Raw genomic sequence first — 16316 nt, forward strand, 5'->3', positions numbered from 1 at the left:
ACTCGATCTGCTTTCCCTGCCATTGGCTGTATGGCGACCAGTCCAGGGTGTACCCCGCCTCTCGCCCGAAGACAGCTGGGATAGGCTCCAGCAACCGCTGCAACCCCCGTGAGGATAAGGGGTAGAAAATGAATGAATGAATCTATTGTTATGGGAAATAACACTGGTCTAGGCTGCATGGCGGTCGAGTGGTTAGCGCTCAGACCTCACAGGAGACCAGGGTTCAATTCCACCCTCTGCCATCTCTGTGTGAAGTTTGCATGTTCTCCCTGTGCATGCGTGGGTTTTCTCCGGGTATTCCAGTTTCCTCCCACATTCCAAAAACATGCTAGGTTAATTGGCCACTCCAAATTGTCCATAGGTATGAATGTGAGTGTGAATGGTTGTTTGTCTATATGTGCCCTGTGATTGGCTGGCCACCAGTCCGGAGTGTACCCCGCCTCTCGCTCAAAGACAGCTGGGATAGGCTCCAGCACCCCCCGTGACCCTGGTGAGGATAAGCGGTAGAAAATGAATAAATGAATCTATTATTATTGGAAATAACACTGGTCTACAAATTCTTGGATCTCGATCTGCTTTCCCTGCGATTGGCTGTATGGCGACCAGTCCAGGGTGTGTACCCCGCCTCTTGCCCAACAACAGCCCGTGCTCATCACTTCTCCGCAGTTCAGTAGAAAGAAACCTAAATGGGAATCTAAAAAATGGCTTTGTAGGACTTAAGGATTTTTGCAACCAGTTTCCAAGAAACTGAGATGCAAATGTCAATTTCTGCTACGGTTCACGAAATTTCTCTACATGTCAACTTCCAAGAGAGATTTATTTCAGCAAATAAAAACAAAACTTTTATGTCTAAACTTTAGACATATTCAAATGCATGTATTGTAATGTGCAGACAGGCTTTCAGATAGAACTTCTTGCTTGTCGACACCCTGATAAACTCCTGTTTTTGCTTTATTTTGCATCAGTTACCTATTTTCACCCAATACTGTATCTTGGAAACTATAGCCAATCTGCACTTCTGACTCACTTTTTCTTTATCAGTGACTTAAACCAAGAAAAACGTCACTATTTTCACTATTTACATTTTGCTATCATAATGAACATCAACGTTAAATCTCTCTCAACTCTCAACACTCAACTTTAGCAGTTTTTTACAAAATGTGCCACAAGGCATGCTAGGAAGCCAGAAGTACTCCCAGCTGTAAATAGCTGCTCAAGGTATGTGTATAGTGCTAACATAGTTGTGCATTATTCTCTAAGAGTAGTATGTAGTTGATGCGTGTAGGTGTTATCTACCTGTTGCTGTGTGATGGTTACAGTGTTATTTCTTTGATGAGTCAGACTGTTATGTTAAAGAACGACTCGTTTGGAGTAGTGTAGACTACTACGTGCCCTAATAAAGTTCAACTTTTTTTTGTGCAACTCAAGCATGCCATATTAAATATTTTATTAGTATTTATAGTGTACTTCAGGAGCTTCCGGTGGTGTTTGTTGACAACAATGTGATTTTGTGAATACTTATGCAGACTGAACATCAAGCAGTCCCCAGGTTCATTGAGTCATAGCCCCCCGATGCACATTGACAGGCACAATGTCAATGTAATGAAATGCTCTTCCACTCAATGCAGGACGTAAGTCTTTTATTTATTTGGTTGTGTGCCGTTTGCAGGTTTTATGGTGTCATGGTGCATGGCTAACATGCACACGAACAGGGGCGCCACCAGGAATCCTCCCCTCCCCTCCCCATGCAGGCAGCGGTATTATTTAAGGCCCCTGTCAGTCAGGGGCCCTTGGAATTGTCCCGATGTGTACTCCTAATACGGGGCCCCTGCAAGGTAAAAATAAATGAAGGTGAAGTTGCTTTCCTGCACCGGCTATTTGCATCCACGTCACATCAAGACATTGTGAAACAAGCTTATGACTCACTCTGACGCAGGTTCTCTTCACATACTTCCCATCCTTCCCACTCACACACACACGCACACGCACACACACACATACACACACACACACACAGACTTTCTCTGGAGAATAGCTCAGCTCATGAACGCCCACGCCCGCTGCTGTTCAGTGGCAGCCCTGCTCTGCACGGCCACCCCTCCCCTCCCTGTCCTCCTCCAGCACAAGTCACTACTGATGATGATGGGTTGCCGTGGCAATGGTTGGAAGTGGGTGGCTCCATGGGTCTGGTGGTGGGCGGGAGGCAGACACTAAGCAGCGTGGGAGGTATATGCTGAGCGCACCCATCACCCTCACTTTAGTGATGGGAATTCCAGCTCTTCCAGAGAATTGGATCTTATGACTCGGCTCACTAACACTAACTGTTATTTTTTGTTGTTGCTAAATGACTAGCTAAATGACTAACATACAATAAAGTTCAGTACTTATGTTTAGTACTTATTGTCCTCAACTAACGTGCATGCATTTGTACATTTTAATCATGCATGCTTGACACACAATGTCATGGAATTATGTCCAAATTTTACTGCTTTTCCTACAAGTCACTCATTTGCACTCGTTTTGAGTTTCCCTCCCTAATGTTTTGTTACGTTTCTCTCTTTCAGTGTGTGTTTATGCTGTGTCTACAGTACCCCCCCCCCCACCCCCCCGACCAATCACGTGCGGGTTAATTGACGAGGAAGACAGCTGGGATAGGCTCCAGCACCCCCCGCGACCCTCGTGAGGAAAAGCGGTAAAAAATGAATGAATTAATGAAGAAATTGAGACAACCAAAGCGAGAGTCGACTCTAAGATTCGCTTCGTTCGTGACCGACTCACCACTGCCTCACTTTGAAACGTGGTGGGCGACACTGCTAATTTTGATATCAATCACGCTCGCATCGATCCAATAATGTCACAATAATCCATGCAAATAGCTAACTAATGACATGCTAAAAACAACATATGATGATGCATAATATTTGTTAATGCTGCTGAAGGAATTAATGCTATTTCAAATATGACCTAATAACATTTTACCACAAGATGGTGCTGTGGCTATTTTTAAGAACAGCTACTGCTTAAACGTGCATTACATAGTACTGTATACCAAAATACTTAATACTTAATATGGCGTCGCAGCACAAATGAATGAGAATATACCACATTCTTGTCAGAGCACCCAACTTACTTAAAGAAAATTTACACTAATTCGGTGAAAATGCCCTAAAATTGCATTTTATTATCGGTCAAGACAAAACATTCCAAATCGTTTCCGAAGCCCAATTCATGGGGAATTATTAAGTATTGACAGTTTTTTATTGTAACAGAAAGCGACAACCCATCCAAAGGTCGACTCAGCTTCAAAGTAAGGCACTGACCTATAACTGAACGGTGTAGTACGCCATGGAGCAGAAAGCCCGCCATGATGGTGAGCAAGAGAGGTGGGCGGGGCGAGGTGGAAAACGGTGTACAATGTACTCACGAGCTCTGTGCTGAGTATAAAACTAATGTTACACTGTGCGTGCGCTTTGGTAATATCGATTAATGTTACACACTGTCCGCAGTCCTGTTTATTTACAACCACCAATAACTATGCTATAAATCTACAACAGCTTTATGACACTTGTCATTATTTTTAGGGAACTTGAAAAATTACAAATGTGGTATTTATACTAGAGCAGTTAGTAGCTGAGCAGTGTGCCGAGGACATGTTTTCAATGGTTCTGAATTCTGCTCACCATCAGGGCGGCCAAACCAGCGCAAGACATACTGATGATTGACGACTTATTTGACCAATCGGATTTGAATTACTGCTTTAGTAAGGACCAATCAAAATCCGCGCAGTTCAATGTAGGTTGTAACTTGTTGGTTGTGAACTCCTGCATTGCATCCATTCGCCGGGAAATCGTTATTATCGCAACTGTATTCTCGGTATCTCGTTAGTGTGCCTGCTTCACCTTCAATTTCAGGGTTATTTCAACGGATTGAAATGTTACATTTACGATCAACGGCATTGCTCAAGGAGATATTACACAGCCAGCTGAAGCGACCTTTGGCAGGCGGAGTGCACGCACCACCGGCAGCCAGCTGCTGGTCCCGCTCTCCCGCACCCGGGAGAGCTTTCACCGGGTGGAGGGCCACGCAGCCGCTCATCAAGCAGCACGGTGTGAGAGGCTTTTGTTCCAAAACAGACGGACCCAACGATGCCACCAAGGATTCTTCAACAGAGAAGTGAGTGAGCAGCGTAGAGGTTAGCCATACCGAACTTCATTGGGAAAACGCACGATTTAATATCATGACGGTTAATGGGACACGAATGGACCATATTATTCCAGTGCCATTACTATGGAAATGTGGCGCATTTAATGTAAAAACCAATGCCGAATTAAAGCTTGGCTGCTTTCGTTTGCCCTGGATGTCAACTCACGAATGTGTGTTTCTTCGAACATTAGCCAAGGCATGTTATTTACTTTGTATCGGGGTTTGGCGTACTAGCTCGATGGCGCTCGTCGTTAGCTATAGCTAGCTGTTAGCTACAACTACTGTGTGGATTTAAGTACATAGCTTTAATTGTCAGTCAGTGCGCGTGTGGCATAGAGATCTTCCGGTTGAGACACCTGCTACCAAACGACCATTGGCTGGACCGTAATAGCGCAACCAGCATCCTAGCAAGCGTCAAGGTCAATGTTGGTTAGTTGATTATTTTTTTTTTTTAAAAATACACAAGTATTTCTCAGCACGTTTTAGTCAGTGTAGTGGCACTCAATTTATTTTAGTGTCTGTAAAAACAAATGTGCTCATAAGGCAGTAATCGTCTTTCACATCACAATTGATCATAGTGACAGATAAAAAAGAAATATTCAGGCTGCCAAACAACACAGTGTGTATACAATTAGTGTATGGATTGTATCATTTAAGACCCTGACCTGTGTCTGGATACCAATGACTGTGATCCATCTAATGGGGGTTAAAATGTTTGTTGAATTGATTCCACCTACATTGCTTTTTGCACAAAAAGCTGGCACGCTGCCCGGCATTTGTCTTCCAGGAGAAGATGAGTCGCTCCTGGTTGAGCGCCGCTTCTTTCTGCTGCCAGGCGCGCAACTTCCACCCGAGATGCACTTGCAGCACCTTCAGAAGTGCAGTACACCGCTCAAGATTGAGATGAGCAATTGAGCCGCAAAAACAGAATCAGGCACTAATGAGGCCAGCTGCTCCTCCAGATGTTACAGATGTTCCACCTTTGACCTGTCAAATCCTCATTAAGCAAACAAGGTTATGGTGAAGTTGAGGTCATTGCTGAATAAGTATAGATGTGTGTGAATTCTGACTCTTCATTGTCACAAGTCATTAATATTTGTTCTGCACATTCTCTCCCTCACGGTTGATCTGCTTGCTTTACATTGTAAGTATCTTTCTTTGTTTATTTTACTTTTGGAGTATCCCCCCCCCCCCCCCCCCCCCCTCCTTCAGTAGAAGTAGTCCACCTCCCAACCATTTTCTTTCAAATAACCCAACTTCCCAACTTCCTCTTTTAATGATTAACCCACACATCCCTGATGGCTCGTGGTCAGAGTCGGGTCTGGTATGTGAGGATGAAAGGTTCCAATCGGGTCTTTGCTGCTGCTGAATCAGTCCAAAGGGAACACACTTCGAAACGCTGTCACGTCTCGATGTGTCCAAAGTGCTGCCAGCTAAAAAGATTTTGCATTTCCCAACACACTGGCTTGTGTCCCGTGAGCAGACAGCTTTTTGTAAATCGAATCAGATGTTGATTTGAAGCATAGCTGACCTAACTAACTCTCCTGCCTGCTACGAGTACCAGCCAGGTCCAGTTATAAGGTCAGAGCAGTAATGAGATACACTCTCAAATTGTAAAGCACCTTTATTTATTAACTGTCTAACTTTACTAATGGGATGTCGGCCTGTGTACACATTGCTACTAAATCTTCAACAAACTGTAATGCCTGTGATTGTGATTAGGAAGATGTAGTCACCCATGCAATTCATAGTGAAACGCCCCTGACATTACAGCGGTGCAGATATACTCATCCAGCTCGAGTCACGCAGACAACCACGCGAGCATGCTAAACCAATCTAATCTATTTAAAGAGGACACAGGAGGAGTCACCAGAGTTTTATTGGCCCAAACAAACAAAAGGACGGTGAGGTCAACAGGTCAACCCTGTACAGGGCTGTCGTCCTCCCACCTTGGAGAGCCAGTGAGAGAGCAAGAGAGAGACCAGAGCACACCTGCACTCATTTATACTGCTCCAAGAAGGGGTGGGGCCAATCAGCTGCTTCCTGCGGAGACAAAATATCAGGCTCAAAAGTGCTCAAACATAACACCGGCAACCTTTGTGGTTCAGTAGGAGGCGGTTTAGTGTTTTTAGTGAAAACGGTCCCCTAAGTAAATACTCCCCACACAAAGTATGTTCCTTCTCCTCGCGTTTAATTCATCTTATGTAGGAACGGCGCGCAACTCTGCTCGTTTACATTCAACATTTATACCAGTGTAACCACATTCAACACCTGTTATATATTTTTTTATATCCTAATTTTCTGTTGGTATATCAACTCTATTGGGTAATAGAAGTGTAAAGGTGACTACAGGGGTGGTTACAACCATATTTAGGTGTTCATAAACAGGTTTTCTATGCTGTAACTATGAAATTTTATGAAAGTACAGACATGGCTCTTGGAGCAGAAATCTTATCGGTGTTATCGGAAATTTCCAATACTGAATCTGTTCGGCCCCCGTCCCCACTTCAGTCACATCATTTCAGTCACAGGCAGCGGACCTGCCTCTAAATTGGAGGTTACTACCTGGCTGGTATTCTCGCAATAAACATTGGTTCACATGTGACGTGCAATCATCTTGAATTGGGAACATTTTCACAAGCTGCCTCATGTGTCATCAGCTGTGTGTGTGTGTGTCTCATGCAGGAGAAGGAAGGCAGGCATTCTGCCCAGCCTGGAAGACCTGCTCTTCTATACAATAGCTGAAGGCCAGGAAAAGATCCCAGCACACAAATTCACTACGGTGAGTTTTTAAACCAGGATAAGTAAGTCATCAAGCTTTTTTTCCTGAACACACGACTCGCTAATCATCCGCTCTCAACAGGCTCTCAAAGCAACGGGGCTTCGCACAGGTGACCCCCGGCTCAAAGAATGTATGGAGATGCTGAAGGTCACTTTGAAAACCACCTCAGACGGAGCCCTGGACAGGCATCTCTTCAAGAAGTATGTTTTTTTTAAGCTGCCTCATTTCTGCACCGTATGAATTATTCAGCATTGCCTCCTCACTTTAGTTCGTCCCGTGGCCTTCGCTCAGGTTTTGATCCTGCTGGACACGTGACCTGAGAGCAGGCGAAAACAGAAGTGTAAAGTATCAGTACCCCTCCTCCCCCATTGATGCCAGACTGGGGGGTGGTGGCTTACTGAGCCAGGGCATATGACAGCGCACTCTTGACACTTCCGCTACTGGCAGTGATCCACTGCCTGCTGGGGCTTTTTTTTTATTTAACTCAGCCTCTGCAGGAAGCACGTATTCAGCGGGTGGAGTGTAGCGTGTGTTTTCCCCTCAGGGATCCCACGCTATACAGGGATTACAGGGAGTGATGCCGGAGAGATAGCTGAGCTGCAAATGTCTCTGTAAGCAGAGACGCTTCCACCCTGCTGTCTGTGTTTTAATAACGGCTGGCACAACCGGGAGCGAATCAAATTTAACTTGGAGTTATTTGACATAGGATACAAACCATTATATGACATTGGGCAGCCTGTGATTTGTTTACATCAAAAGACTGTATAGAATATTACTATTAATATTAATATTAACCCCTGGTGACAGCCCACTGTAAACGGCCTAAAATGTGGCCTATATTCATATGTTTATTCATTCTTTCATTTTCTACTGCTTGTCCTCACAAGGGTTGCGGGGGGTGCTGGAGCCTATCCCAGCTGTCTTTGGGGCGAGAGGCGGGGTACACCCTGGACTGGTGGCCAGCCAATCACAGGGCACATATAGACAAACAACCATTCACACTCACATTCATACCTTTGGAGTCGCCAATTAACCTAGCATTGGAATGGGGGAGGACACCCGGAGAAAACCCACGCATGCATGGAGAGAACATGCAAGCTCAACACAAAGATGGCCGAAGGTGGAATTGAACTTGGGTCTCCTGGCTGTGAGGTCTGAGCGCTAACCACTTGACCACAATGTAGCCTAGACCAGTGTTATTTCCCATAATAATAGATTCATTCATTTGTCTGTTATCTTATTTATGTCTAAGTTAGGTCTTATATTCCCTGATTTATCGACTACTTTGAGTAATAGGAGTGTAAGTGTGACTATAGGGTTGTTATTTCATGTCTAGAGGGCTCTAATAATGTTAAAAAGAAAATTGTTGTGCCTACACAACAATTTGGAATCTGCGATGAAACCGGAATACCCGGATAAAACCCACACATGCACGGGGAGAACATGCAAACTCCACACAGAGGATGGCCGAGAGTGGGATTGAACTTGGGTCTCTAACCACTAACCACTCGACCACTGTGCAGCCCTCATATGTTTATATGTTCCAAAATTCAAAAGTTTCTGAGTAGACATTCAAAATTCAAAGCGAAGAAATGTGAGTGGGACAATTTTTTTTATAGCAAACAAGCATTAAAGTGAAAAAAGAGCACATCACACCCCAAAATAGAAGTAACATTTACAAAAACTGACTCTGTAGTAAGTAGTTGCATCATTCTTGTAAACCACCTCAAAAATTGGTTTTGGCATGCTTGTGATTCCTGGAGGCTAGTGGGAATGTTGCTCCAGGTCTTTTTGCCTTGCCAGCCATCCCCAAATGTTGGATTGGATTTAGATCCGGCGAAGACGCAGGCTGGTCCAAGAGAGTGATGTTATTCTTGGGTAAGAAGTCAGGTGGCCATTGGGAAGTGCAGAGTTGAAAAAGATTCCTGTTGAAAAAAGCCAGTCATTGCCTCACAGACGAGGGCCGTCTGTCATGAGGGATGCCCCCTGCCACATCTCCACCATTTGACCCCCCCTTTTGACGACCTCTGCAATACATTTGCCCAATATTAAATATAATTATAATACAAAAATGAATTTTGTGTGCAGATGTGTGCAGAGCAACATAGTCCTGCTCACTCAGGCCTTCAGAAAGAAGTTTGTCATCCCAGACTTTCAGCCCTTTTGCAGCCATATGGACGACCTCTACGACAACGCCAAGAACCTGTCTGGAGGACAGGTGAGTGACAAAACAAAGGCCGCACCCCTCGAGTGGACCGATTCTGATGTGACACTAATAATTGTTGCTGCAGGTGGCTGACTACATTCCCCAGCTGGCCCGCTTCAGCCCAGACTTGTGGGCCGTAGCGCTGTGCACTGTGGACGGTCAGAGGTATAGAGACGCATGTTAAATTCCGTTTTCCATCCTATATGCATGCTTTATACAGCTTTTGTGTACTTGCTGGAGAATGTTGAGTTAATTGACTTGTGAGACAGCACCCTTCGCTGCCAAGTTTTTGTAAAAAAACAAAACATTTTAAAGTAGAGAAAGGAAATCCAGTTGAGGTGGCTGGGGCATCTAGTCCGGATGCCTCCCGGACGCCTCTCTGGTGAGGTGTGCTGGGCATGCCCCGCCGGGAAAAGGCCCCGGGGCAGACCTAGGGCACGCTGGAGGGATTATGTCTCACAGCTTGGTGTCCTCCCGGTGGAGCTGGAGGAGGTGGCCGGGGACCGGGAAGTCTGGGCTTCTGCCCCCGCGACCCGGACCCGGATAAGCAGAGGAAAATGGATGGAGAAAGGAAATCCGTGAAGAGGCAGGGGTCACCAAAGCCCAACCACGAATAGGCGGGGATCTTCTGTACTTGGCGTCCATTACTAGCCACCACACATTCTCGTCTTTTCCAGGCACACGGTTGGCGACACCAAGGTTCCCTTCTGTCTGCAGTCCTGTGTCAAGCCTTTGAAATACGCCATAGCCGTCCACGACCACGGGACCGAGTATGTGCACCGATTTATCGGCAAAGAACCCAGCGGCCTGCGATTCAACAAGCTCTTCTTGAATGAGGACGGTAAGGAAGAGCGTTGACCGAAAGAGGAGCCGTCTCTGGCCCCCGTTGCCATGGAAGCGGGATGAATTATTGATGAGAGGTTGCTTCTCGGGCGGCAAGGGCTTGACGAGACTCCACCTGAGAAGCAGCCGGTGGACGATGTCGTATTTCTGTGTGAGACTTGTGATTGTGTGTTGCAGATAAACCACACAACCCCATGGTGAATGCCGGCGCCATCGTGTGCACGTCCCTCATTAAGGTAAGATCACAAGAACCCTGTCAGCTGAACGTTACCATCACTGAGTCACGCTGGCCAACAGAATTTGTATGAAACCACAGAGTTGTGCACTCGGGCCAGATTATGGTTATAATCATGCTGAAAGGGGATTTGGTGGTAAGAAGCAAAACAGGGACACACATTCCAACGTCATTCAAGGTTACTGCCGTTGACCTGTAGGCTCAGGATTACAGTATACAAGACTGCCCCCTGCTGGATTTATACTTTTTAGAACGTAACACAGTTTTGGCAAAAGTAAATAAGACACAAATGTGGAAATGATTAAAAAAATGAAGAGTAGACTTGTTTTACAGCAGGGACGTCCAATATGTTGGGGGCCATTTTGGCTCTGCAGCCCGTCTTGGATAATGTCGCCTGGCTAGGCATATGTTGACCAACACTGGATTACTTTTAACACACCAAATATACTGTATCTAATTGCCCTCACTTACACCCCCTGATATTGGTGGTGGTCCAGTCCTCCCGTAATCCTAACACTGACAGACGTATTTATACGAATTTTACGTTCATTTGCATGAGAGGCACAAAGAGGCGATGATGCAACTCTACAATAGAAGAGAGCAGGTTTGATGGCAGAAGTGCATTTTATAATAACTTGGCCTGCATCTCTCCCATTGAAATACACGGTGCGCTGCAATAAAACTTTTGCAGTGCATGCGTGCGCAAACGTTCCTTTGCATATATGAAAATTGTACATAGATGATGGTGTTATGTTTGTAAAACATGTAAAATAATCCATTTTTTGTGTTTATGCTGTGGCATAGATGTTTAGACATATTGGTGAAATACATAAGGCTAAATGTGTCGAAGTGAAAGTTATTGTTTTATTTTACTTTATTTCATTCATTTTCTACCGCTTATCCTCACAAGGGTCATGGGGGTGCTGGAGCCTATCCCAGCTGTCTTTGGGCGAGAGGCGGGGTACACCCTGGACTGGTCTATATTATAATACAATACATACCATACCCTACCCTACCCTACCCTATATAGCCCAAGTCCACAATATTCTGTGTGCTTTGAAAAATCAGTCAATATCATCAAAAATGTCCCGTCTCGAGAGGGGTCGGCTTTTGACATAAGTTCATCTATTTCGCTGAGTGTATTTGCCTATTTTGTTTCATAAACTACAATAAACATTATGCATTTTTGTGAGGAGTAGCCGTATATAGAGAATGTAATTAACATAACAACAGTGTTATTCATGCTATCATGTTTTTGTGGACATGCTGTATTAATGATTGTGGTAACGTGTGGCTGTAATGCTAAGAAGATAAGCGAGCCGTGATGTGTTTGTGTTACAGCAAGGAGCGAGCAACGCTGAGAAGTTTGATTACGTGAGTACCCCGACACGCGGCGACTGTCACTGCAGTTTCCCGCCCGCGTGCTCTTCACGTTTCCCAATGAACTCCGCAGGTCATGAACTTCATGAACAAACTGGCCGGAAACGAGTATGTTGGCTTCAGCAACGCCACGTGAGTTGGACGCCGCACCCATATGCCAACTGAGACAATGAGGAGTTGATGGAAAGGTTCATCCTCCTCTTCTTTGTTACTAGGTTCCAGTCAGAGCGTGAGTCTGGAGACAGGAACTTTGCCATCGGCTACTACCTGAAGGAGAAGAAGGTCAGAAGGTCATTGCCGGTTGTCTTCTGCCAAGCTAAGCCGCATCATCTTGACCTCTTTGTTCTTTTTTTGTGCTTGCAGTGTTTTCCAGAGGGAACAGACATGACCTCCATCTTGGACTTCTACTTCCAGGTGAAAGATGATCAGCCAATGGGCTGTGGAAATGGGAGCTGTTGGTGTATGTGGCGAATTTTACTATAACTCGACCTACAATGCCATCATTGGAATGGAACTTGCTGCTAGACTGAGGAGCTCCTTTATTTATTTAGCCAAGTGTAGGCACAACAATTTTCTTTTTAACATCATTAGAGCCCTCTAGACATGAAATAACAACCCTATAGTCACAGTTACACTCCTATTACTCATAGTAGTCGATAAAATCAGGGAAAATAAGACTTAAGTTAAAAATAAATAAGATAACAGACGAGTGGTTAGTACACAGGCCTCACTGCTAGGAGACCGTAGTTCAGTTCCACCCTCGGCCATCTCTGTGTGGCGTTTGCATGTTCTCGCCGTGCATGCATGGGTTTTCTCCGGGTACTCCGGTTTTCTCCCACATTCCAAAAACATGCTAGGTAAATTGGCGACTCCAAATTGTCCATAGGTATGAATGTGAGTGTGAATGGTTGTTTGTCTATATGTGCCCTGTGATTGGCTGGCCACCAGTCAAGGGTGTACCCTGCCTCTCGCCCCAAGACGGCTGGGATAGGCTCCAGCACCACCGCGACCCTCGTGAGGATAAGCGGTAGAAAATGAATAAATGAATGAAAGATAACGGACTCACACCTTAGCAGTTCCACCTTCGCGTACTTCCTGTAGTGGCCATCTTTTCACAAAAGTAATGTAATGGTAATGGTGGCTCTAAATGGCTTTATGCTCGCATTGCCCATTGTGCCTCACAGTCAAATGTGTTCCCACAGACGTGTGGAGGACAGGAAGTGACGTTGGCGGTTTAACAGTAGCCCGTGTTATGATTGTGCCTGTTGTGAGATCATTGAAACCTGCAACAAACGCCTAATGTCCATTACCGACACCTCGTGGCCACTGTAGAATACTGCAATGCTTTTTCTGCCTTGTATTTGTACTTTGGTACATTTAGCTGTTTTTATGCTTGAAAATGTTGAATTTAAGCCAAGAATGAGTAGATTTTGCATAACTATGCCTGTTTTTGCCACGATTAACATTATTATATCATTTATTAATTTGTAATTTTTTTTCGTGAGGGCACGATGTTGGGACGGCGATGTAGTGAGGGGCGACTGTACTCCACTCTTGAGAGATGACATTCATCCGTACTCACAATCCCGTTTGGTTTTCCGCCAGCTGTGCTCCATCGAGGTGACCTGTGAGAGCGCCAGCGTCATGGCCGCCACCCTTGCCAACGGCGGCTTCTGTCCAATCACAGGAGAGCGGGTTCTGAGCCCGGAGGCGGTGCGGAACACTCTGAGCCTGATGCACTCGTGTGGAATGTACGACTTCTCCGGACAGTTTGCCTTCCACGTCAGTACCCGGGAACGCTTAGAGAAGATTCCGGTGAGTAATTCTATGCTGTGAAAGTCACAGTTTTTATGTTGACTTCTCAGGTGGGTCTGCCAGCTAAATCCGGCGTTGCCGGCGGGATCCTGCTCGTCGTTCCAAACGTCATGGGCATCATGTGTTGGTCTCCTCCTCTCGACAAGCTGGGCAACAGCGTCCGAGGCATCCAATTCTGCACGGTAAGCTTTTCCGGTGTTCAAAGCTGCGAAAAAGCCAGGTGACGCCACTCTCATCTTGCCGCAGGACTTGGTTTCCCTCTTCAACTTTCACAACTACGATAATCTCAGACACTTTGCGAAGAAGCTGGATCCTCGTCGAGAGGGAGGAGACCAGAGAGTGAGTTACCTGATGGAAGCGGTGGGTGGCGTGCGTGTGTGCTGACCTCCATCTTGACAACTTATGCTGCATTTCAGGTGAAGTCTGTGATTAATCTGTTGTTTGCTGCCTACACTGGAGACGTGTCCGCCCTCAGAAGGTACAGCATCCGGAATTTGAATCAACGCCGTCCTCTTTGCGTAGCTCTAAGGCTGTGTTTTGTTTTTTGGCGATGCAGGTTTGCGTTGTCCTCTATGGACATGGAGCAGAGGGACTACGACTCAAGGACGGCTCTGCACGTGGCAGCAGCTGAAGGTGAAACCCTGGCACCTCAGAGTGTTTCTGTTCGGGGAGCTTATTTGTGTGTGTGTGTGTGTGTGTGTGTGTGTGTGTGTTCAGGCCATGCTGAAGTGGTTCGCTTCCTGCTCGAGGCCTGCAAAGTCAACCCGGTCCCCAGAGACAGGTAACAACAGGAGGAATGATTAAAAAGTGGAACACGTTTATGTCGACGTGTGTTGTACTATTGTCAGCATTATCATTATGCTAAGCAGCAACATCAAATAAGTGTAAAAATGTAGATGCTGCAACTTCCTGCTCAGTGCAAAGTCAACTTCAAAATTAAAGCATGGCAGTTTAATCCGGGATTAATATCACAACAAACTAAAAACTATTGCGGTTAATTGGTTCCAGACCCAGCAGTGATAAGTGAATTTCCACAAAGTAGGGTTCCTAATTCATTCATTCATTTATTTTCTACCGCTTATCCTCACGAGGTTGCTGGAGCCTATCCCACCTGGTCTCTTGCGAGAGGCAGGGGGCACATATAGGCAAACAACCATTCACACTCACATTCATACCTATGGACAACTTGGAGTCGCCAATTAACCTAGCATGTTTTTGGAATTGAACTCGAGTCTCCTGGCTGTGAGGCCTGCGTACTAACCACTCGTCTGTTATCTTATTTATGTCTAAGTTAGGTCTTATTTTCCCTGATTTTATCGACATCTTTGAGTAATAGGAATGTAACTGTGACTATAGGGTTGTTATTTCATGTCTAGAGGGCACTAATAATGTTAAAAAGAAAATTGTTGTGCCTACACAACAATTTGGAATGTGGGAGGAAACTGGAGTACCCGGAGAAAATCCACACATGCAGTGGGAGAACATCTCCACACAGAGATGGCCCAGGGTGAATTGAACCCTGGTCTCCTAGCTGTGAGGTCTGCGCGCTAACAACTCGACCGCCATGCAGCCAGGGTTCCTAATTTACAAATGAAATATTTTCGTAGTTGGAGTATAGTTTTCCTAGCTACACACTGGTTTTTAACACAATTAGAGCCCTCTAGACACGAATTAACAACCCTATAGTCACCTTTATGCTCCTATTACTCAATATAGTAATAATAAGAAAAATAATTAAATTATAATAGATAATAATAATAGAAAATAAGACATAATAAAGAATGACACATGTTAGCATTGGGGAGAGTTCGTTGTTTTACTTTAGGTTGACTGGCGGAATGTCTGCTTGTACATTTAGTCATCTTTATGCTTGGAGAGGCTTCCTTTAAGACTAGGTATGATGGCCGTATCGAATATCATTAAGAAAGCCAATATCAAGCATCTGCATAAAATAAAACTCCCATCAATCAAAATGAATCATCATAATGTCCGAGTTCAGATTCAGTTCCTCAGCCGACGACCGCTTAAGTAAACTTAAACGGGTTCCATCATCGGCCTTGAACGTACAAAACAGCTGAAAATGCACCAAATACGAATAAAGGCCTTCACGTCCCACCGCAGATGGGGCAACACACCAATGGACGAGGCGGTCCACTTCGGCCACCACGACGTGGTGACCATCCTGCGCGATTACCACAACCTGTACAGTCCCCAGGAGAGCCCGGCGACAAAGGAGAACGCAGAGAAGAACCTGGACGGCATGCTGTAAAGGAGGGACCAGAGGTCTTACCAAAATGTCGTTAGCTGGTGTCGTGCTGCATTCCTCCGTGTACTCTTTCTAGTTTTGCTTCAAAGTTTTACTGTCAGTTGTTGTTTCTTTGATCAGCTTTACTTTTGTAACAACGTGAAGGACGCTACCTGCCGAATAGCTGAATGCTGGCTTCATTTAGCGGCAGCTGGTTTTGGTTTTACTCTGAAAAGAAAGTGGAAGTGTATCAGATAAAACCGTCCTCCTTTTCACGCCATCTGGTGGAATGTAACCTCCCCCAACACTTGGCAACTTATGTGTTTGTATTTATTTCAGAGACAAGTCAGTGTTTGTGTGTGTATAAATAGGTATATTGTTGCTTTCCATGGGAAACATGATGTAAGTCTGTACAGTATTTCAACTGTATGATTGTTAACGCTGTGAAATATTTATCACAACTGTACTTATTTATTTGCTATTTATTCGGTATCGTTCAACAGTTAGCCAAAGTTTGTTGTGTGACAGTACAACGGATGTCACTGCCAGCCTCATCAATCATAGCAGCGCTTAAAATGAAGGTTTTCATTATTTTTATGTAAACGTA

The 16316-nt window shown here is 45.1% G+C and overlaps 1 protein-coding gene across 3 annotated transcripts; it reads left to right on the forward strand.

Moving 5' to 3' along the window:
* Window positions 1-3782: 3782 nt before the first annotated feature.
* On the forward strand, window positions 3783-16179 carry LOC131104060 (glutaminase kidney isoform, mitochondrial-like). Of its 3 annotated transcripts, none has more exons than XM_058050790.1 (18): window positions 3783-4173; window positions 6889-6985; window positions 7067-7185; window positions 9074-9203; window positions 9277-9356; window positions 9869-10032; window positions 10212-10270; window positions 11611-11643; window positions 11723-11781; window positions 11865-11931; window positions 12013-12063; window positions 13255-13431; window positions 13515-13646; window positions 13711-13803; window positions 13881-13942; window positions 14021-14097; window positions 14182-14245; window positions 15586-16179. In XM_058050790.1, exons 1-18 carry the CDS (start codon window positions 3932-3934, stop codon window positions 15731-15733), a joined length of 1854 nt encoding a protein of 617 aa, XP_057906773.1. In that variant the 5' UTR covers window positions 3783-3931; the 3' UTR covers window positions 15734-16179. The 3 variants fall into 3 exon arrangements, with proteins under 3 accessions (XP_057906773.1, XP_057906774.1, XP_057906775.1); XM_058050791.1 differs by having other exon boundaries at window positions 6895-6985; XM_058050792.1 differs by lacking the exon at window positions 3783-4173 and adding an exon at window positions 4184-5347.
* Window positions 16180-16316: the final 137 nt, after the last annotated feature.

The sequence above is a fragment of the Doryrhamphus excisus genome, chromosome 16, assembly GCF_030265055.1.
Source record: "Doryrhamphus excisus isolate RoL2022-K1 chromosome 16, RoL_Dexc_1.0, whole genome shotgun sequence".
Taxonomy (NCBI): Eukaryota; Metazoa; Chordata; class Actinopteri; order Syngnathiformes; family Syngnathidae; genus Doryrhamphus; species Doryrhamphus excisus.